This window comes from Ahaetulla prasina, chromosome 5 (genome assembly GCF_028640845.1).
Source record: "Ahaetulla prasina isolate Xishuangbanna chromosome 5, ASM2864084v1, whole genome shotgun sequence".
In the NCBI taxonomy this organism is placed as follows: Eukaryota; Metazoa; Chordata; class Lepidosauria; order Squamata; family Colubridae; genus Ahaetulla; species Ahaetulla prasina.
In genome coordinates this window covers 101,034,889-101,057,661 of record NC_080543.1, presented here as the reverse complement: position 1 = coordinate 101,057,661, position 22,773 = coordinate 101,034,889, and the positions used below count along the sequence as shown (strand labels likewise).

The 22,773-nt window shown below is 35.7% G+C and overlaps 1 protein-coding gene across 7 annotated transcripts in view; it reads left to right on the top strand.

Annotated features, from left to right (window-relative positions):
- The window catches only part of SEPTIN10 (septin 10), a 42,842-nt gene extending 20,854 nt beyond the window's left edge, over nt 1-21,988 (top strand). For 5 of the 7 annotated variants that reach the window (XM_058185044.1, XM_058185045.1, XM_058185048.1 and 2 more), the window contains exons 6-12: nt 3,293-3,454; nt 5,963-6,059; nt 7,542-7,710; nt 16,479-16,611; nt 18,741-18,931; nt 19,076-19,250; nt 20,693-21,988. In XM_058185044.1, coding sequence (XP_058041027.1) covers nt 3,293-3,454; nt 5,963-6,059; nt 7,542-7,710; nt 16,479-16,611; nt 18,741-18,931; nt 19,076-19,205 — 882 coding nt within the window. In that variant the 3' untranslated portion in view covers nt 19,206-19,250; nt 20,693-21,988. Of the gene's footprint in view, nt 1-3,292; nt 3,455-5,962; nt 6,060-7,541; nt 7,711-11,988; nt 12,056-16,478; nt 16,612-18,740; nt 18,932-19,075; nt 19,251-20,692 lie in introns of those variants that run through there. The other 2 variants (XM_058185050.1, XM_058185051.1) reach the window with 2 other exon arrangements.
- Nucleotides 21,989-22,773: the final 785 nt, after the last annotated feature.

Sequence of the window (22,773 nt, the reverse complement as noted above, 5' to 3'; positions counted from 1 at the left end):
ATGTAGAGGTCGTCCTCCACTTACAACTATAGTTGGGACCAGAACTCCCATTGCTAGTTAAGTGAATCATGCCCAATTTTATGACCTTTTTTGTCATGGTATATCACCATGGTCATTAAATGAATTTGGCTTCCTTCATTGACTTTGATTGTTGGCAGCCCCATGGGATGGTTGTAAATAGTGATCATGTGACTTCAGGATGCTGCAACCATGATAAATATATGCGAGGTACAATTTTTATCAAATGACCATGACACCACATAGGATCAGTGGTAATTTTGAACAGTAGTAAAATAAGTGATGGTAAGTTAAGGACTATCTGTAATAGTGTTAGGTACGAATAACTAGAGCCACACAAGGATTCAATTAGCTGCTTTATTGCTCAACTCCATGTACAGGAATCTTGTCAGACTAACAGTTTGCACCTGAGTAAAATTGGCGCTCAAGTTCAAGTTCAGTGGCACTCAAGAGGGGTTAGATTTCTCCATCTCGTGCCCACATACGGATTCTAGACTAATGCCCCATTTAACTCTTCCACCTGGCTCAACCATTCTCTTTCCAACATAGATATTCAATGTAATATTTTAAAATTGCTGTAATAAAGTTTTTATTGTTGTAGCATTAAAAAGGTTTTAATAAAAATAAAAATTGTTTGTCTCAATTTGATGAATAGGTCAGTGTAACTGAGTAAGTGATTTCACTTATTTTGAGGAAAAATCAAGAATAAAGATATTTTGTTATGGAATAAAAAAAGGTTGATCTTGTACTTTATACAAGGCATTGGTGTTTGTGGCACAATCTGGTCAAAAGTCTGTATGTTCCCAGTGGTGTAAGTTTCTTACTAAATAAATTGGCAATCTAATTGCTATTAGGAAATATAGGATGATTTTTTTCCTGTTTGGGAAAATAATTTTTAAAATATCAGATTTATTTGTGGGGATTGATTTGGTCTGTAGTGCCCATCAGAACACATAAGCTAATTAATACTAATGTCATGGCAGCTACTCAACATCAACTTCTGTTTAAATATTGATATATTTGTGTAGGATAGTCTCTGTGCTAAAACACACCTAAACTTCAAGTAAAAAAATAAAAACCATGTATTGACATAAGGTATGAGCTGCTTCTAAAAGTAACAATGTGCAGAGCTGAATATGTTTCGATATACTGCAAAGTTGAATGGAGAAATTAAAAAAGGCAAACTTTAATCAGGCTGTGCAGGGAGAGAAAAATGTATAAGAAATAAATGGGAACCATTGTTATCAAGTAGTTACATTATCATAATTAGAGGGATGTGCTGATATTATATTCTAATTAAAAATCTTGTCTATAATTGTAATTAGGACTGTTTTAAAGTAATGATAATGACTGAAGGAAGATATGATCGTCGTCTATATAAATCTGGAAGTTAGTCATGTTTAAGAGGAAATGGGTCTATTTTGTTTTGAAACTGAGGTTAAGACTGAAATTGAAAGAAAAGACATTCAAGTTGAATATTAAAAGGAATTTTCTGACAGTAAAAGCTCGCTAACAATGGAATGATCTGCCTAATACAATATTAAATTCCCCGTTTTAAATTGGATCTCAACAGCAAGGATGGGTTGGAGTAGATGATCATGAAGTCCCTTCCAATTAGAGCCTAGTTTCCTATGAAATGAATACCCGCCTGTATAATATTTCAAGTTTATATTAATTTGGTATGGATCTATTTAAATATTACAGTTTTGGACTAGGCTTTCTATAAGTGAAATAATCTTTGTGCTGCCATTCTATTAAGTAAAATGTTCCATGCTATTTAAAGCAATTGCTCATTATCATTTTAAGGCTAACTAACATTAATAGATGTACACCTCAGAGGAATGAAAAAAATGAGTTCTATATATATTTAAATACTAATTTGTACTGCTTCAGCAATTTTTTTTTACAGTTGCTATTTATTATCATAAGTAGCTGAACTGAATAAGCAAGTTAACTAAAACTCTAGGGTAGTCATCAGGTTAGTCCTGTCTGGATTCATCTCTTGTCTGTTTAATATGGACTAAGTCTAATGAAGATGTCATGAGTATAGATAGTTAGGCCCATATCTGAAAGATAATGTGAATGAATTGATAGAGAAATTATGTTTTTGACATAGGTCTCTGCAGCTTCCAAACATATTCTTTTAAAAAATAATTATTTTTATAAATGTAAGACAAAAATAATTTAATTTTAAGACATTCGTTTATTTTTTGAAGATATTATTCATGTTTGAGACTAAAAACTTCGTGTAAAAATCTAATTTTCTGCTAGTAAAATTGGCTACAGAATGCTCATTGTTAGTGATCTATAGAGTGATAAAATGGGATAGAATGGGATCTGGATTTAGCACTTTTAGGCTTAGATTTCCTCCATCTCCTTCCCATTTCTAGGCATTTTTTATAATTCCATCCATTCCTTGCACTGATGTAGCAGTTCTTACCAAACATAAGTAACGAAACTAAAGAAACTATTATGGCAGAGAAAAGTTGTCATAAAAGACTGTTAATTAGCTGGAAAGTCAGGTTTTAAAAATGATGAAGACAGATCTGGTTTTTAACTTGTAGCTGAGTCTGGAGAAAACATCTACAAGCCTTGATACAGTCACTACAAAAGGATCATTTTACCCCAAAGCAGCAATACTCGTCTCTTTAACAAAATGGCAAGAAGACATGAAAGCAACCTTTCTGCATTATTCATACATATATCAAAGGTTTCACTTGGGATTGCCAGTATTCCTTCAGACACTCTAAAATATTGTCTGTTCACAGATATTCAAGCTTGCTTAGCATTTAATTGAAGAAATCAAAAGGAACATAAGAAATCTAATGCAAATTGTTGGGGCACATGTAAATACTTTTTTAAAAAATGTGTTTTACATGAAATCAGTCCCAAAATAACATTATCTTTCTCTTTGAAAATGTAGGAAATACAAATTCATTCTGATAACACTTTTTCTTTCTTTAAAGGAAAAGTTCTTATATTATTTTTAATGAAACTGATAGCTCATATTTATTAAAGAACTTTCATATAGTCATATTAAAATCTTCTGTGATATACCTGATCAGTTTGACTATGGACCAAAAGCTAAATGGACTATATAGATGAGTGAAAATTGTTCAGGTTATTATCTTGTATCTCTAAAAAGACAATATATTGTATAGTCTAAAAACAACTTACCTGTTCAGTGATAGTAACTGGTATCTCAAAAGTTCAAATGATGTTCCAGGGTTTTGATACCTTTGCATATTTCATAGCAATCTGATTTTTTTAATAGGTGAACATTATTCCAGTTATAGCCAAAGCAGATACAATTTCCAAATCTGAACTGCAGAAGTTTAAGATCAAAATCATGAGTGAGCTGGTCAGTAATGGAGTTCAAATATACCAGTTTCCAACAGATGATGAGAGCATTGCTAAAATTAATGCTACCATGAATGTAAGTATATTTCAAAAGATATTGTATTTAAACTAGAGATTCATTGTCTGCAATTACTGGTTTCTTTTTTTAATGGAAAATACCATTTTAATGGGAACTGCTGCTGCCATGTTGCTTCAAAAATTCTGGACTTTCATTTCTGGATTGCTCATCAATTACATTTTACATTTTAGCAGAAAGCATTCCACCATAAGTGTGTTTTTCTTTCATAGAACACAATTTTGATACATGAAATCTGAATTGAATTTGCATTAGCAGCGCTTGAAGCATTTTACATTCCAGATTTCAGTTTCTTTGAGTGCTTATGCTGAAGAGAGTTTAACCTTAACCTTAACCACAAGCCTGAAATTACTATGGATATTTTCTTCTTTATATTGTACTTAGGTGTTTAGTTTTTTGTTCTTAGCCACCATGCTTCTGTATCATGGTCTAATGGTTAAGGTACCAGGCTAGATATCAGGAGACTATAAATTATAGTCCTGCTTTAAGGATGAAAGCCAGCAGCCAGTGACTTTTGGGAAGTCAGTCTATCTCAGCCTATGATGTCAGGCTGTAGATCTAATAAGCCAATTGGTCTATTACTGTTGAAACCAATGGATCAATACTTGGTTGATATGAAAAAAGGACATCCTGCACTGGATGGATGGATGGATGGATAGATAGAATGAGAAAGAGAGAGATCTGTTAAGCACTTTAAGGCTAGGTCTTTTCAATCTTTCTGTTGAGGATAGCTCGTTTTTATTATAAACCTCTAAAATCTGTTCTATGAAAGTATGAGAAATTAAGTGTATATTTTACTGATGTAATAAGTGTATTAAATATTAATTCATGTCTTCTGATGTCTGCATTCCCTATTGGATGTGTCATATTTTGGTGTAAGGCCTTAATGCAAACCTACTATAGCACTTAACCCTTGCCTGCTCTTCTGCCACAATTGTTGCCTTTTACTATAGTGGCAGTGCAAACATTCTACCACCTTTCATTAAAAATTATTTGACAAGGGACTATCATCTATATGGGAGGCCAATGTTTAGAGGCACAATGAATCTTGACCAGTTCAAAATTTGGGCAAAAATTTGGCAGAATAGCTTCATTTTTGAAAGACGGATGCTAACGTAGGAAGCCTACCCTGAAGCTATTACAGTTTTACTTTTTTCAAGTATTAAGACTGCTTTTCAGACATATTCTTCTCAGTTATCAGAAATCAGTTGACATTCTGGAATAGTTATATTAGTGTTTCTGGAGTTGCTGCTTGAATAACCTGAATTGTTCCACTAGTGTCTCGACAGTTCATAATTTTTCAACTCATTGGTTGACAGCGTCAGTTATTCATATCTGCTAAAGTTAAAATGAGGTTTGTGAAAAAAATTCCTGTCAAAATTTCCACCTGAGAAGGTGAGGAACTAGTTTCTTAGTATAGATAGATCTCTTTTTATGACCAGGAAATAGCCTAAACAGAAATATTTAGGAATTAGGAATAGCAATTCCTTTATCTTTATGGTCTTTATGGAATATGGTCTTATTTATTTATTTATTATATTTGTATACCGCCCTTCTCCCGAAGGACTCAGGGCGGTTCACAGCCAGTAAAAAACACAATACATACAATACAAATTAAAAACTATATAAAAAACTGATTCAATAATGGCCTAAAAATTTTAAAAACAGTTTAAAACCCCGTTTAAAACCCTGATTAAAACCCTAATTTAAAACTATGTTCAAGCTAGTCCTGCACGTCGAAACAACAGCGTCTTCAGCTCGCGGCGGAAGGTCCGGAGGTCGGGGAGTTGACGAAGCCCCAGAGGCAACTCATTCCAGAGGGCTGCCACAGAGGCCCCCACAGAGAAGGCCCTCCCCCTGGAGGTCGCCAGCCGACATTGTTTGGCTGACGGTATCTGGAGGAGGCCCTCTCTGTGACAGCGCACTGGTCGGTGCGAGGCTACTGGTGGCAGTAGGCAGTCCCGTAGATACCCCGGTCCTAAGCCGTGGAGTGCTTTGAAGGTGATAACAAGCACCTTGAATTGGACCTGGAAGATCACTGGTCTTCCCTTTTAGAATGGAGATTTTAATAAATCTAAATAATTTATAAAATTAGATACTTGCTTTTCACCAGTGCCTATATTAATCTAGTGTTAAAAAATGAGACAGAACCTTGGTGACATTGTTTTGGCAGGCAAAGGATGAGGTGTACAACTGAAGATCAGCCTATGTGTTCTCTAGAAACTTCCCAAGTTCATAAACAAGGTTTCACATCCCACTCTTCTGATAGCTAAAAGAGTTTCCAGATAAATATAGCCCCTCCCCTCTCCTGAGGTTGCAGCTGATGCCAAACTTGAAACTCAAATGGCCACATTTCTAGGAGGGAGCCCTTCCCATTCAGGTTTTGGATAACACATGCAACAGCAGCCCTCTCATCCATGACAAAATATATATGAATTAGTCAATATGCCAATGTTTTATTTTACTCTAGTTTCATCTGTGTCATTTAATGTATTATCTGTTTCTCAGGGACACTTGCCATTTGCTGTAGTGGGGAGTACAGAAGAGTTAAAGATCGGTAACAAAGTTGTAAAGGCTCGCCAGTATCCTTGGGGCATTGTGCAAGGTAAACGAGTTTTAGACTCGTCTTCATCCAGAGTTAAATTTTCGGTTAAAGGTCTGCTTTTAATTAAATAAGTGTGCATTGTGCAACACTTTAAGGAATCTATTTCCACTAATTTTTTTTTAACAGATTCCAGAATAGAGTCAACATTTTTTCATATTCTGGAACCAGATATATTTCTTAGGTTTTGTTAAGTAAAGTTGTTCATTTCAGAAACTGTTACAATAATGTAAGCCAACTTTTAAATAAAATCCCCATCTTGGCCATAATTCTAAGCATACCATTTTGAGAAGTAGTTATTTTGTAAGCATGACGTGTGAATCGTAGAAATTTGTATTAGATCCAAATATAGATTTCCCACTCAGTCACTATGTGATGTTCAACCTTCATGCTCTTTATCTAACTTGCTATATGAGGATAAAATGTGAAGAAGCATAAAATGAACTATATATAGTTTTCTGAAGAAATAAATATAAATATAATAAAAATGTCAATATGTATGAAACCGGTTTTGGAAAACTCTGGGATAAATTAACTTCGATATTGTAAGATCTTTTTTAAAAACAAACATAAAATCAGGTTTTAGAAGTACCAAGATGAACTAAAGTATATGGATAACAACTTCTGCCTCACTGATATGTCTTTTCAATCTACAACTTACATATTAATTGATAGGCTAACATTTGCAAGACCTCCTCATTTACATACATTTTAAGAAAGTTGGGAGCAGCACTGGATGCCGCCTGCAGTTAAATAATTTTTCCATCCTTTTCCCCATTTCCATTCCACCTAAAATTTTCTCCCTAAGAATTGGAACATCCTTGAAATATCTGGTATAGGAGAGAGGGAAAAAAATCAGGGAACAGTTGACTGGAGAAAGTGTGTAGATCTTCTGTTTACTCAGTTTGCCATCATTCGCTTTTTTCCTTTCTAGTTGTGATGCTTCTTCAGTTCAGTTTAAAGTTTATTTTGGTCAAAAATCTGTATAGGCCATAACAATGAAAAACTGTTTAAAAGTAAAAGAGGAAGGGTATATATAAAACACACGGTAAAAGTATAGTATAGAATATTATTACCACTATTGTTGCCAGTATAAACTTTGTAAAACTAAGAAATAGAATGTTATTTATTTAAAATTATCTTAGTTTATCTAACTATCTAAAACTTAACCCCTAAAGCTAAAATTCTAATACAGAATAGGTTTTACAGGTGAGGGAGGGATGGAGAGACAGAGAGATTTATATTTAGGGTTGTTCAAAGATTAGCCATAGTTGTACCATGTTAAGGAATGGGGATTAGTTCACTTGGATCTTATTTTGCTGACTGCATAACATAATTTGACAATGTCCGAGGAGGTAGAGTCCTTTTGACATGGTATGATGCTTGTTTGCATAAACAGCTTTTTAGAAAGCTGTTTTCCTGCTATATGTACTGTTTTGAATATATTCTAAGAAAGTGCTACTTGTACTATATTCCTTTCCTTAGTGGAGAACGAGAACCACTGTGATTTTGTGAAACTTCGGGAAATGTTGATTTGTACAAATATGGAAGATCTCAGGGAACAGACTCATATGCGCCACTATGAATTGTATCGGCGATGCAAACTGGAAGAAATGGGTTTCCGAGACACTGATCCAGAAAACAAACCTGTTAGGTAAGTACATTAAAAATAATTCTATATTTCAGCGATATAAGAATGTATTCACTTTCTTTATTCTTACAACTCCTTATTTGTAACAGCAGGGGAGGAAAGGGAGTTTTCAAATTGCTAAACTGTCAGTAGAAATCAAGCATTTAAAATAATTGTGTAACTGAAATCTGAAATTCTTTGCTGAAAAAAAATTCTGACATTGCTTGGACCACCACCTATACCTCAGTGGCTAGTTAGCCAGCATTCAAGATATATGGCAACTACAGCTTGTTTGGGAGTACTTGTTGGTCACTTGATGGATTTAAACAAGCAAAGCTGCAATTGTTCTGAAGGGTGCCCCATTTGGACTTGAAGAGAAGTTAGTGCTGTGTCTCACTTGGAATTGAGTATTGTTGCTTTCTGTGGTTCTGTAGGAGTATTGGCTTCCTCTAAACTGGGGATGATACTTTAGGATCAGTGATATCTTCTAGTCAAAAATAGCTTGCGGAATGTTTTGTGAAAATGGGTCAATTGTATTCTCGTTTTAGGGAGGATATAACTAAAACGTTTCATAATTTCGAGGGGATATTATTCATTTTTGTGATACGTCATTTATGCATTCCTCCTTTTTGCATATATTTTTTAAGGATTTTAATTACAATAGTGAAAACAAATACAAACTAAAAGAAAAAAAAGAATATCAAGAAAGGATAAAAAGTGCAACAAAAAAGAAAAAGGACAAAAGAAGGAATATGATAAAGATTCTGGGTTTCTAGGACAATTGTAATTTTGACCGGTCGTAAAATGACCAGTCATTAAGCAAGGACAATCTATATTCCCTTTTCACTGTTTTTCTGCTATTAATACCTAAAACAGAAGCTATTCTGCTGACAGCCTTCAGAATTTGAGCAAGCTGAAGCAGTCACTGAATAGACTGCAAATCTCTGGTATTTATTTTAACAGTCTGGAATTTTCCCATTACTGGTGCTGATGGGTGTCTGATAAATCAAGACAAACCTATTCAAATTATTACAATTATATAATATAATTTAGCTATAATATATAGCTAAAATAAAATCTCAATTATTGTTGGGTAATCCATCAGAAAATAATTTCTTAATTAGATATTTCATGGATTATTATTGAACTATCAGACTAATAAAATTACCAAAATGTTGCAGAGAGTAGAATCCAGCCACTAAACTCCAAATACCTGGCCATTGCTTCTGCATTGTTTTTCTTGTTGCTGCTCAGTTCACAATGATGGTGGCAACTAGTTTTGCCCCTGGGCCTCCGGTAAGGCATGCTGATAGAGCAGTTCACCCCTAGTCATTATTTCTAGGATTGAGGCTCTCTTTGCAGTAAAACACAGTAGTAGTAGTAGTAGTACATTTATTTATCATGTGCTATAAATAAGTACAGGTAGTCCTTGACTTACAACAGTTCATTTACATACAACAGTTCATTTACTTACAACAGTATCATTTACCGTTCGAAGTTTACAACAGTACTGAAAAAAGTGATTTATGAACGTTTTTCATATGACTGTTGCACCATCCTCATGGTCATGTGATCAAAGTTCAGATGCTTGGCAACTGACTCATATTTATGATGGCTGCAGTGTCCCGGGGTCACACGATACCCTTTTGCGACTTTCTGATAAGCAGAATCAATGGGAAAGACAGATTCACTTAACAATTGGTTTACTAACTAAACAACTGTAAGTGATTCCCTTAACAACTGTGACAAGTAAGGTCATAACATGGGACAAAATTCACTTGACAACTGTCTTGCTTAGCAATATAAATTTTGGGCTCAATTGTGGTTGTAAGTTGAGGACTACCTGTACAGGTAGAAGATAAAGACAGCAATTACTGTAGTACTCTATTATCCTACTAACAATTGGGGAAACTAGTACAAACTCTATCAGATACTCCATCACGTCTTCACTTTCGCTGTTCATTGTCTTCCGATCTATAACTCATCCTTCACCATCAGTGGTCATCCATTTTAGCTACTCAATCATCACTGTTGTAGCACTATTTTAATTTTTCTAACTTCTTCAAGCTATATTCAGTTCTAATTTATGCATTCATTTCCCCTTTCCAACTCACTTAACAATCAACTATCCCCCAAAATAAAAATTGACATGAACCTTATTCATTTGCATATTCATTGCATGTTTGTTGATTTAGAGAAAGTATATGGTGAATTATATAATTTTTGCATAAACAGGCAATTAAAGTTTGTTGAGTGTGATAAGAGTAGCATGTGACAGGAGTAAAGCATGTGTGAGAATAAATGGAATTCTTACTCAGATGGTTCAGCACTGAGCAAGGAGTAAGAAATGGATATATGATTTCCCTTTGGTTGTTTAATGCTTTTATGGATCAATGTAAGTGACAGTAGAGGTGTTGAATGTGAATGTATATGCACTTTTGTATGCAGATAATGCTGTGTTTATTGGCTGAGAATATGAATTATTTGCAAGGAGCATAGAAATATTATATGATACAGTGAGGAAGATGGTCTGAAAATTAATTCTTCAAAAGACTAAGGTAGTTGTGTTTGACAGGGGAAATGGAGTGAGTGATTGCAAATTATACTTCAATAGTGAGCAACTGGAAAATTTTGAACGGTGACCAACATATTAGTTGGTAGAATGTTTTCTAAAAACGAGAAGAAGGATAGAGTAATTCTTAGATGTACAGATGCTACTAGGTACTATGGGGGTCTTTTGCTACACAAGTTAATTTAAATAAATTAAAGCATAAGTTAGGTATAGTAACATTTCCTTGACCTTTATCTCTTGCCCATTGTTGTTATTATTTGTTGCTTAGTATTTCCTACCCTTTCTATGCTTATTTGTGAAAAAAGGGAATGGTGTGATGGGCTTTTGTATGCCATACGGTATATAAAACAGAAGTCCTGTAAATATGTTGAGGAAAATAATCAAAATCAGCCCTGCAGACTGCATTTTTGTAATGTGTAATAATCACACATATGTAATGCAGGAAAGTTTCTGTCGAAGGAGAAATATAGGTATTACTTTACAAGTTCCATGAATACCAGAAGTGTACTGAAAAGTACCCGTAGCTTACACTTTTTTTTCTGAATAGTCCTCAAAGTAAAAAGGGATTACGTGCTGAAGTATTTCTAGGTAGGGAAGGTATTGTGAATTTTATTCTAGCCTCTTAATAATAACTGACTGGCATGGAGTGAGTTTAGAATCTAGCAGTTGGCAGCATTCTGAGCTGCTCCCTTTGGTAGTTTTTTCTGATTTTTTTTTCTCTGCCTCCCTGGCCTTATCCAGCCAATGTATTTTTATTTTTTATTTTTTTGCTTTTTTTTCATTATACCAAATTAATCTAGGTTCTGTTCACTGGTAAAGGAATAACCTTGCTGATGGGAAGTAGAGGTCCAAGCCCCTTTATAGACGGTCTTTCCAAGGAACATCTATTTTTAGGTAGCTGTGAAGCTTTTTTTGCATTTGTGTTGCGAATGCCTGCAAGATGTTAAGTATATGTTAAATAGCAGTGTGATGGACACTACACAGTGTGTTGGCTCACATTGGGGGTTGAATTTGCTAATAGTTTCTTAGTTTGGTGTCCAGCCTGAAATGTACATATCCAACTTCAGTATTTAATGGAGAGTAAGTGCTTACTCAGGGCAATTTGTGAACAAAATAACATTCATTCCTGCTAATAAAGGGGAAAACATTATCTAAGGTTCCAGATTTGAAACTCAAGTTCCTATGGCATAAGTTTTACCCTCCCTCTTCTTGACACGAAAATATTCTGAATATTTCTCATGTCAGCCTTCTTTGTTCAGTCCCCTCCAAATTTATTTAGATGAACCTACAATCTCTACAAACACATGTACCAGTTTTTTTTTTCTTCCAGGATAATAAATAATCCATGAAATCTTCCAAAGTGCCACAAAGCTCTTTGGTTTTGCTGAGCAGGTTAAAATAGCTACAAGCTATACTGGCTGGGTCTTTATTAATAATGTTTTGTTGTTAAGTGTTAAACAAAAACTTAAATACGATAAAAGTAAGTTATATTTTTTTAGGAAAAATGAATTCATTTAACTTTTGGAAAAATGCTACAGCTTTTATGGCACCAAATGCTCAATATTGTTTTGTAAAAATAAGGTAAATTAGATTACAGTCTCACATTCACTCCCTTGAAACAAATTTATTTAAATTCAGTAGGGTTTACTTTTGAATAAACTTGTATAGGGTTTGAAAAGGTTATTTGGACAGTAACATGCCTTGATGAACCTGTATACCTTTGTTTTTAGGGTGCCAGATAGCAGGAAGACCAGTTATAGAGAAAGGTATATTGTTTTGTAGTATAGAATGATTAAAACATAGTTTTAGATATATTGCTGTTTTAATACATTGCTGTTTTATTTAACTTTATAGAAAGTGATAGCATGATCTTACACGAACTGATAATGTCTTATTAGCAAAATTGATTCTAAGCTTTTGATTCTAATGAATTAACTTATATCCAACAAACTCAGCACCCTTTAAATATAATACAGAAACCATAATGTAATAATAGATCAATATGTTCCCAATTCAAAAGCGTCAATAATAAGCAAGGAGAAACAAATAGTTTTCTTCTGTCCAGAAAGCCAGAAAGCTACTTGTTTCTGGACATTGAGACTTATACTGGATGGACAAATGGAATGAATTAATGCAAGAAAATTTCCTGTGTTCTTAACTACCCGTTTTCTCTATCTTCTTGATATTCAGTAAAGATTTCCAAGATGCTTGCTGCCATAAGATTTAAGCTCTTATACTGCAATTATTGCCTTATACACTGTAAGCCGCCCTTCGGAGAAGGGCGGGATATAAATGTAAACAAAAAATTCCAACCATTAACTGAAATAAACTGTGGTTGGAAAGGATAAAACATTAACAGTGGAGAAGAGGATATTTAGATTATCCTAACTGTGAAAAAGAATTGTTTTAATATAGAGTTCAAGAAGATTATTATACCTGTGTTCTGCTGTCCCTCAATCAATGTGATCATTTATTTATTGGATATAATTGAAAAGAAGCTATCCTCCCTGATTATAGGATGCATCCTTTCACACTGCAACTAATAAGACTTTTTTCAGCAATGGTATTACTTGGTTTTATGTTGCCTGCATTTTTAGGCACTTGCTACTTTTTAATTCAGTAAACTTCCTCTTGAAGTTTAAGCAGGCTTCCCCCCCCAAAAAAAATTAAACATGCCAGAGCATTAATCCAGCCACTCTGTAACCTCTGATCAAGTTCCCTATGAAGGAGGCCAAATTGTTTTTGACTTTCTTTCAGGAAGGCCAGAAAAAAAATGAGTGCAGGTCTACTATCAGCTTGTTTAATTTATATAACCTTCCATGCAAGATGTATGGATAGTGAAAAAGTGAGATATGATTCTATAACTCAGCATACAAAGAAGGAAGGAAACAAGTTGTCAGATATAGTCACTAGGCTTTTAGTAAAGAATGTTGCCCAGTGAAGTAAAAAAAATAACAACCTTAAACTGGGCTCATATCTCAATGAATTAGTCATGCTGTAAGTGAAACCTATGAAATTTAATGATGAAAACAGCACTTTAATAGATCCTAAGAATGAAAAGTTAGGAGAAACCCCGGCTGTTGCTGTTATACATTAGAGAAAATTCTACTTTATTTAAAATATAAATATCTAAAGATCATCTAATAGGTGTGACTACTTCAGTCAACTAATCTGAATTTTTTTAGTAACATTATGGGCATATAACTGTTAGATGGGAACCACTTTTCAAATAGCTTACTTTTGCTGGCCAGTATGCAGTAGCATGACTTTGTTGAAAGGGCATCTAAGAGGCCATCATAATGGCAATGTATCAGAAGGGAAGCATGTTTTTAACAGTCGTTCAGGAAATTTAGAAATGTTGCTTTTAAAATTTAGAAGAGATTCTTAATAGGTAAATAAAGAAGTGAAAAATAAGCCAAACAATAAGAAGAAATGAATACACAAAGGAATCTTTTTAGAGTTTTTACATGAAACTATAATTTTAGTAAATACATTAGTCAGCTAATGTAGTTAGATATGCTGAATGATCTTTAGAGGTCTATATTTTAAATATAATTTCCTGTAATGTACACCATATGCTACTACATATTACTACATCAAGTAAACTTTGTTGCTAAAAGTAATCTTTTAAACCCCTTTGGAATTTCAAATCCATTTTAAAGCTTTCGCTAAATTAATCTCACTATTTTAGCAAAGTTGAAATTTCATTTCACTCCATATGTCCAAGCCAAATGCAGTTAGGATCAAGGCTTAAGAATGCACTAAGCACATTCAAATCATGCAAATAATTCTTATTCATACTGTTGCTGCCTGTCTCTTTCTAACAGATTTCTTATTGCATCCATATAAGACAATTTTTTGTCTTGTACAATATATTTTATTGTGGAAATGTATTCTGTCACATATATTTCACATACAACAAATAGTGTTGCATTTGAAGTTGTATCAATGTGAATATATCTGTACCCTATTTTCTATTTCAAAATGAAACTGAGGCAATAGAAAATGAATATGTAACTACAATATGCCTTGTTAATATTAAGTATCAAATATGTTTAGGGTAATTTCTTCTTTCAGTCACCTGGGAACTTCATAATGATTCTACCTGGTGATTCTTGTAATTTTCTTGGCTACTACACTAAAAGAGTTTGCCATTGCTTTCCTCCAGGATTTTTTAAAAAAATATTCATTAGTCTAGGATACAGCTATTGCATTCTGTGGTGGCAATGTCCTATCCATTTATTTATTTATTTTATTTATTTATAATTTAATTTCTATATCGCCCTTCTCCCGAAGGACTCAGGGCGGTTTACAGCCATACCACCAACAAGTTTAAAATAGCATTTAAAAACAAATATTTAAAAGGCCGAATAAAACTAAAACGGTCAAAGACTGACATAAAACCCAGTTAAAATTACAATTAAAATTACACTTAGGTTAGTCCCGCACGATGAAATAATACAGTCTTAAGTTCCCGTTTGAAGGTCCGGAGGTCGGGTAGTTGGCGTAACCCCGGAGGCAGCTTATTCGAAAGGGTCGGAGCCACCACAGAGAAGGCTCTCCCCCTGGGGGCCACCAACCGACATTGTTTGGTCGACGGCACCCTGAGCAGGCCCACCCTGTGGGAGCGCACAGGTCATTGGGAGGCTATCCGTGGCAGAAGGCGGTCTTGTAAATAGCCGGTCCTAAGCCATGGAGCGCTTTAAAGGTGGTAACCAACACCTTGAATTGCACCCGGAAGGCTACCAGCAGCCAGTGCAGGCCACGCAGGGTAGGTGTTATGTGGGAGCAATGGGGTGCTCCCTCTATCACCCGCGCAGCCGCCTTCTGGATTAGCTGGAGCCTCCTGGTGCTCTTCAAGGGGAGCCCCATGTAGAGAGCATTGCAATAGTCCAGGCGGGAAGTAACGAGGGTGTGAGTGACTATGCGTAAGGAGTCCCGGTCTAGGAAGGGGCGCAAATGGCGAATCAGGCAAACCTGATAAAATGTTCCCCTGGCGACGGCCATCAAATGTTCCTCTAAGGACAGCCGATCGTCCAGGAGAACGCCCAAGTTACGCACCCTCCCCCTGGGGGTCAATACTTCACCCCCAACAGTCAGCGATGGCGTAAGCTGACTGTACCGGGACGCCGGAACCCACAGCCACTCTGTCTTGGAGGGGTTGAGCTGGAGCCTGTTCCTCCCCATCCATGTAGTAAACAGGTTCAACACTGCTTAATTTGTTGAGATCAGCCAAAGTCAGCTAGATGTTCCATGTTGATCTCCATGTCATATATGGATGCCTACTGCTAATCAAAAATATTATTTGACCCATAGAACCAGATATTAGATTTTGTGTTAAAGTTCTATTCTTGTAACCATATTTTTATAAGATGATGTATAGCAGGGGTGTCAAACTCACTTTGTCATGGCGGTGTCCTGTGACGTATCGGGACTTTTTCCCCCTTCACTAAACTGTGCATGGGCGTGGCCAGCACATGACGCATCCAGCCTGCGGGCCGTGAGTTTGACATCCCTAATCTATAGGATAACAATAGTACTTTGAATTGTTCCTGGGAAGTAAGTGAAGTGGTTTTACAGCTGAAGATGAATATTCCCATTGATTATCTCATTATTATATTTGCAGAATTCATGTAGTCTGCTTCTCACTGATAGTCTTTGTTCCTGCCTTTAACAATCACTTTCAGACAGGACAGAAAAAACAATATATAGTCAATCAAAATAAGCATGTAAAAATAATTGAAAACTGAATTACACATGGTTTTGCATTTTTTTAATTTTATTTTTGGAAAAGCGGAATGTCCTTGATGTAAACAATTCTGTATTTGTTTCCAACCTATCAGATTGCTGATCTTTGTGTTCTTTGGTTGCTTTTGTGACTGACGCTTTTCCTCTGAAAGACCAATATAGAATCAAATTTTGAGGGAAAAAAGTTATGTTTCTAAATTCTAAGGAAATTCTGAATTTTAGATAGAATTTGAAATTTGGAAAACGCTATGGATTCCTACAAGTAGAATATTCTGACCATGGAGCCTTATTTTTAATGTAAAATAAGTATCAGCCCAAAGCATTTGTTCCACATTTTTGGGATCTCCAAGAGAGCATTAACTTTCTTTTCAGAGGTACTCTGATATTTTTTGTTGAGCACAATTCTGAAATTTTTAAGCATTGTTGCCTGTCACTTAAATGAGAAAAGCTATTTACATTTTATGACTCCCAGTCTACAGGAGACGTATGAAGCTAAAAGACATGAATTTCTTGGAGAATTAGAACGGAAACAAGAAGAAATGAGACAAATGTTTGTGCAAAGAGTCAAAGAGAAAGAAGCATTGCTAAAAGAAGCAGAGCGAGAAGTAAGTATATTTTGACTCTGCTTACTTAGGTGAGTTTGGGTGGTTGTAGGAACTTGGAACAGATTTAATCAGGTCCTCAAATTTGGGGGTGCATTGTCCTCCTAAAACAGTTATTTCTACATGGAACTATCAGATCATGTTTGTCAGTCATGCCACTGTACCTGGACAACTTGGATGCTGATTTGTACTTGCAGAATGAGGACATGACCTGGCAGAGTTTCAGCTGAGTACGTGGAAGCTAGATATGCACAGCCACAGCTGGATCACTGTCAGAACTCTTCCTTGCTGAGACTGTTCTTGATCTCATATTCTCCTTATTCAATGGCAATTCTTCCTCCTGGGGGTGGGCAGGACCTTGAGTCCTATGGGCCTACTCCAGACATCTTGACTGATACTGTAGGACTTGTTGCTGTGACTACAAAAGCTGTTAAATAAAGAGTTTCAGAAAACTGAAACCCGCTCGGACCAGCAGCTCAAAGATGGTTATCCATTCCCAAGCAAATAGCAGATCTGCTCATGACATCCCCTCCTTTTCCACCCTACCCTGAGAATTCCTTAAGTACATAGATAAGGTCTTCACAATCTCATTTGCCTACAAAAAATGGATCACTCAGGTTCAGCAAGAGATACTTAGATGTGATTCAGTGAACTCCCATTTGATTAATTACATATGAAAGCTCAGTGGTCAATTGCCATAAATAGTTGAAAAAAATCTACTTAAATGTTTCTGAGTCTAGATCAGGGGTGTCAAACTCAATTTCAATGAAGGCCGCATCAGGGTTGTGTTTGACCTAGGGGGCTGAGGTGGGTGTGGCCAGGGTGGGCATGACCAGCTTGATGTCATTCATGTCAGGGGCACCTGTGCTGGCCTGAGTGCTATGGCCTCCTGGAACCCTCTGCCAGAAAAAATGGAGCTCAGGAAGGCCTCATCTGACCCCCGTGAGCTCCATTTCTGGCTGCAATGGGCTCCTGCAACCTTCTGCCAGTGAAAACGGAGTTCGCGAGGGCCACACGTGGCTTTCCCGAGCTCCGTTTTCATTGGCAGAGGCATCCTGGGCCGGTCCTTCACTGTTCCAGGGCGGCGCCATGGACCAGATCTAAGCACCCTCTGGGCCGGATGCGGCCCATGGGCCTTGAGTTTGACACCCCTGGTCTAGATTAATAAATTCCTACCTCAAATTGTAGTGATCAGACTCAGTGGCAGCATTCTGTATCGTTTGATTAGGAATCTCAGAGGTTAGGGTTATCAGTCTTCCTAATCTTTGTAACCCCTTGGTCTCTGAATGGCATATATTTTAAAGTTTCAGATACTTCCTTTCAATGTATTAAGAGGAAGTATAATTAGCCCATTTATAATCCATACAATATTCCAATCCAGTTAGTTTAAACGGAACAAAGGTCGTAAAATTTTGGCTTCACAATTCTTGAGTTGGAATAAGAAAAAAATATGGATAAATGTGTGCCAAATAGAATATGTGTCCCCAGATTTAATCACTCCCCCCCACCAGATAATACAAACTGGTAGGTAAATATTTCTTTTTTCTTTCTCTCCTCTTACCCTCATAAATTTCCTGTCCAGGATCTAATAAAGGGTTTTACCCTGTTTGGTAAAAAAAAAAACAATCAATTTTGTCACAGTTCTGTAGTTTTGCAGGGCAATGAACATGTTCAGTTAACATTAGTTGGAGGCTAGAGGCACCTAAAAAATGTACAATGATTGCTGTGCATGGAATTATTTTTCTGAATATGTAGAATGCATTATTTTATCTCTGTGACCTGGTTTTCTCACTGCTTGGCAAAGGAGAAAAAAATGCATTGCTACTACTATATATTTGATAGAAATTCTTCTTCAGTTTTCAACACATTAAAAAGAGACATTTGATATCCTCAAAAGTTGATCTAGTGTATAGTTGTTCAACTTGGTTGTAATTTGTTAAACAGATGTCAGTTTCTGCATTCTGAACTGCAAGCTAATTAAAGCAACATCCGTATTCAGAGTATTTTAAATCACACAAATGAAACAATTATCTTAAAAATTTGCCTCTATTTTACAGTGTGATTATTGAGCATAGATTTAAGATGAGGCTAAACTCTTCTGGCAAAAACAATGCTTTTATGATTTATTTCAGCTTCAAATGAAGTTTGAACATTTGAAACGACTACATCAGGAAGAGAGAATGAAAGTGGAAGAAAAAAGGAAGCTTCTGGAAGATGAAATTATTGCATTCAACAAGAGGAAAACAGCCTCAGACATATTGCAAGGGAGGCCTCTGCCTCCTACACCTACAGCTGGTTTTAAAAAAGATAAAGATCGGAAAAAGTAAGCAGCCTATTTTGAAAGACTGGAGGAAGGGGAATCAGAGATTCCAATGGTGAAAATGATTATTTTAAATTTTTATAGAAAAAATGTTTGGATTAGGCACCTTGATGAAAATACTTGTTTTTCTTTTTTTTTCTCCTTAAGGGATCCAGGTTTTCGGCTTGAGCTCCTATGCTTTGATGTCAGAGATCAGGAAATTGTGAACGTAGATGACGAGAGAGCAAAAGAGAAGTTAGAAAGGGACAGATACCATCACAGGGAATACCAGCAATAGTCTTTGGCTGTAATCCACAAAGGTTTCAGTGTTTAGGGCTTGATAGTAAGTCATAGAAACAGAACCATACGTCGAATATTTTTAATACTTAGAGGAAGTATTTTTAATACTTAGAGGAAGTCCAAAAATTATTGGTACAACTCACATCAGATGTTATAGTTTCCTTGCTACGATTCAAAATATTAGTAGAATTTTTAAAATCCTAAATGTTTATTATGAAATGCAGTGCAGCAACTATGGTGGTATTCAAAATCTCAACTGCACATTGAACAATATTCATTATTTTTGGTGCTACAATTCTGCCTTAAACTGAGGGACAGAATAGTCCAGAGTGAAACTGCAGGAAGTGAGAGAATCAAGACATCCAGGGCAGAAAAGTAAAGATGTCTTGAGTAAATATACTCTTTCCTTGCAGTCCAGTTTATTTTTCATTATCGTTTTTTGTACTTTTTAAGAGTACTATCCTAACAAGAAAATGTTTCCCAATGCTTGTCCTTAGATGACATGGAGGAGAAATCAAATTAGGTCCTTTCTGAGACTACAAGCAGTTATCAACTTACAACCATTCATTTAGTGACCATCTGAAGTTACAACAGCACTGAAAAAACTGACTTTTGACTGTTTTTTACACTTACAACCTTTGCAGCATCCCTACGATTTACACGATCAGAATTTGGGCACTTGGCCATGGCATGTATTTATAACAGTTGCACTGTCCCGGGGTCATGTGATCACCATGTGTAACTTTCCCAGCTGGCTTCTAACAAGCAAAGTCAATGGAGAAGCCAGATTAGCTTAACAACTGCAGTGATTCACTTAACAACTGTGGCAAAAAGGTTATAAAATGGGGCAAAACTCACTTAACAACTGTCTTACTTAACAACGTAAACTTTATGATTGTAGTCGAAGACTACCTATATGGGCAACTAAACTGGTCATTCTGTCAAAAGAGATCAGATTAATTAACATGACCTGGTCATCCTGGTTCCTGATAAGTATTCACAAACTGACTTCTTAACAATCTGCTGCAGAGGTTTGCTTTGTATTGATATCAAGTTGATTGTTTTCTCCTCATTTTTGAAGATGAAAACAACTTTCCCTTCTTTATTTCTAAATCTGTCTTTCATGATTCAAAGATCACAGAAGGGATTCCAAGAAGATGTCCACAAACTCCTTCAGGATTGTTGTATTTCATGGTTCTGCTCCTGGAGACCTCAATTTTTGATATCCATAGATTTATTGTTTTATAACTATCCCTTTTCTTATCTTGGATTGCCACTCCCTCCCTTAGTTAACTGTTCCAGTTAGGTCAGTGGAAACATAGTTCCTACTATGGGAAAAATAGGAATTGTGAAGCTCTGTTCTATTTCCATCCTACCATGTTTAGGCTATGAGCCACCTCTTCCTGTTTGCTTTTACTCCGATAGATAGCTTTAAGATACTTTTTTTAAGCATTGTAAAACTGACAAATCTTCCTTTTCTTTCAGCCCCGGTTTTATGTGAATTGGAGAAGAAATTGTTCACAAATCTGAGAAGAAGAAAGATGGATTAATGCCTCCTTTCTTTTTCTTAACGTGTGTTCATTGGAAAACTGACCGCTGCAACCGCATTAAAATATGTAATCAGTTCTGCATCCTGTACTATAGGTTGCTGTCAAATTAAGAATTCACTCGAATGGACTTATTTTTTCAGCAGCTTGCACTTAAACTATGTACTTTTGCCAACAGAAATGCACATCAGCCTTCTGTACCAAAGACCACTGTGCTATGAACTAAGGCTCTTGTGCTTTGGATTTGAAGCCAAATGACAGCTTCAGAGTGCATTGGGGCATAAATCTAGCACAGGTCTGCAACTTGCTTTCCTGCCATTGCTCAATGAGGGAGGAGAACAGCTGCTGGTTGCAAGGAGAGCTTTAAGGAAGAGCAGGGAAGTGCCACCTTCACGCCTTGCAGCTCAGAAGCTCCTTTTGCCTTAGAATCTAAAGCACACCAAAGCCCCGATATAAACAACTTCCATTTAAGATATGAATACTGTAGTATAATAGTATTCATTGACTACACATTATAATTGTTTTAAAGAATTTGTGCCTTTTTTATCTCTTAGCTAGATAACCTTTTAAGTGCCTTTTATTGAACTGTATAAAATATGTAAACCAATATATTTTAAAATGTGCACTTTGCAATTTTGTAATGATGACAAGCTTTAGAGTTAAAGTGGATCATGGTTGCCTTTACCATTGCAGTATTCATGCAAGCGCAGACATTACTTGAAAACCGATACTGAAAATTAGCTTGGTTGCAAGGGTGTCTTCTCTTTAAGCCACCTTCTCTCATCTATGGCTAAATTACACAATATGAAGGCTGGGAACGGTCATGTTAAAAATTAGATGTGATTTTAATAACAATTCTGACAACTTCATATTCATTTAAACATGTCTTAAGTGTTCCTTGACACAAAGCCTTCCATCAATTTTAATTCTTATAATTTAACATTAAGTGATAGAAGAAGAAGAAAATGAAAATAAAACTGTGGTTTTTTTTCCTGAAGTGAGCTTGAATAGGATTGAATCCCATGCCTGCTTACTTGGACAAAAGTTCTGTTCTTCAAAGAAGCAATAACCTGATTTTGAAGTTATCCATTATTTAGGTAACCAGTAGTTCTGGTGCTTCCTGTTTACTAATAAATATAGCAGTTGCTTATGTAATCCTCATAAATTTCTGCTAATTATTTTATAAAATACTTACATGTAGTTTGACAAATAAAGTTATTTGGTTACACAATTAGTAAGTATTCCACAGTGCAATAGTGCTTTGATTTATTGGACAATAGAACTGTTCTACCCAGTCTCACTGTTTTGCAAACTACCACTGGAGCCATCAATCGTACTTTAGATGAGAGAAATTTATTCATAGGCATTGGAGAAAATATCAGTTGGATGGCAAAATTGTCAACACCTATCTAAAATCCTATTTACGTAGATTATTCCCTAAGAAGTAAGATCAGTACTAATACTAGTTTCCCAGATTTTCCTCCCCCAGCTATGTGTTTCCTTTATAGAATTTTCTTTTGAAAGCAGTTATGAATTCCAGAGGTGGGGTGGCTCATCTGGTGCTCATGCTTCCTAAGGCCCATGATAGCTTTTCAATAACATACTAACAAATTCTTAGCTCTACTTATACTCTTTGGTATAAATTCTACATATGAACTCTATTGCCATCATTGGCTTGGTTCCCATATAATGCTAAGCCTATGCAATGACCTCCATTTTGCTCTAATTGTGACCAACGACCAGGGGTTTCAAGTGAAGATGCACCACATGAACAGTGCGATAAGGAGTTTCCCTCCATACATATTGGGGAAGTTGCTAACCTTTCCAGCAGCATTTTGACACTGGTGCTCATATAAGCTAGCTATAATGAAATGATGGGTACACTTATTGGGTCTGAAATAAGAATAGTTCCAAAGAATTGTAATGATTTCCCTTATAAAGTAGTTATTTATAAAAGTAGAGATAACAGATTAATTTATAAATAAACTTTAAACTTCCACTGGGTATATTTAGATAAAA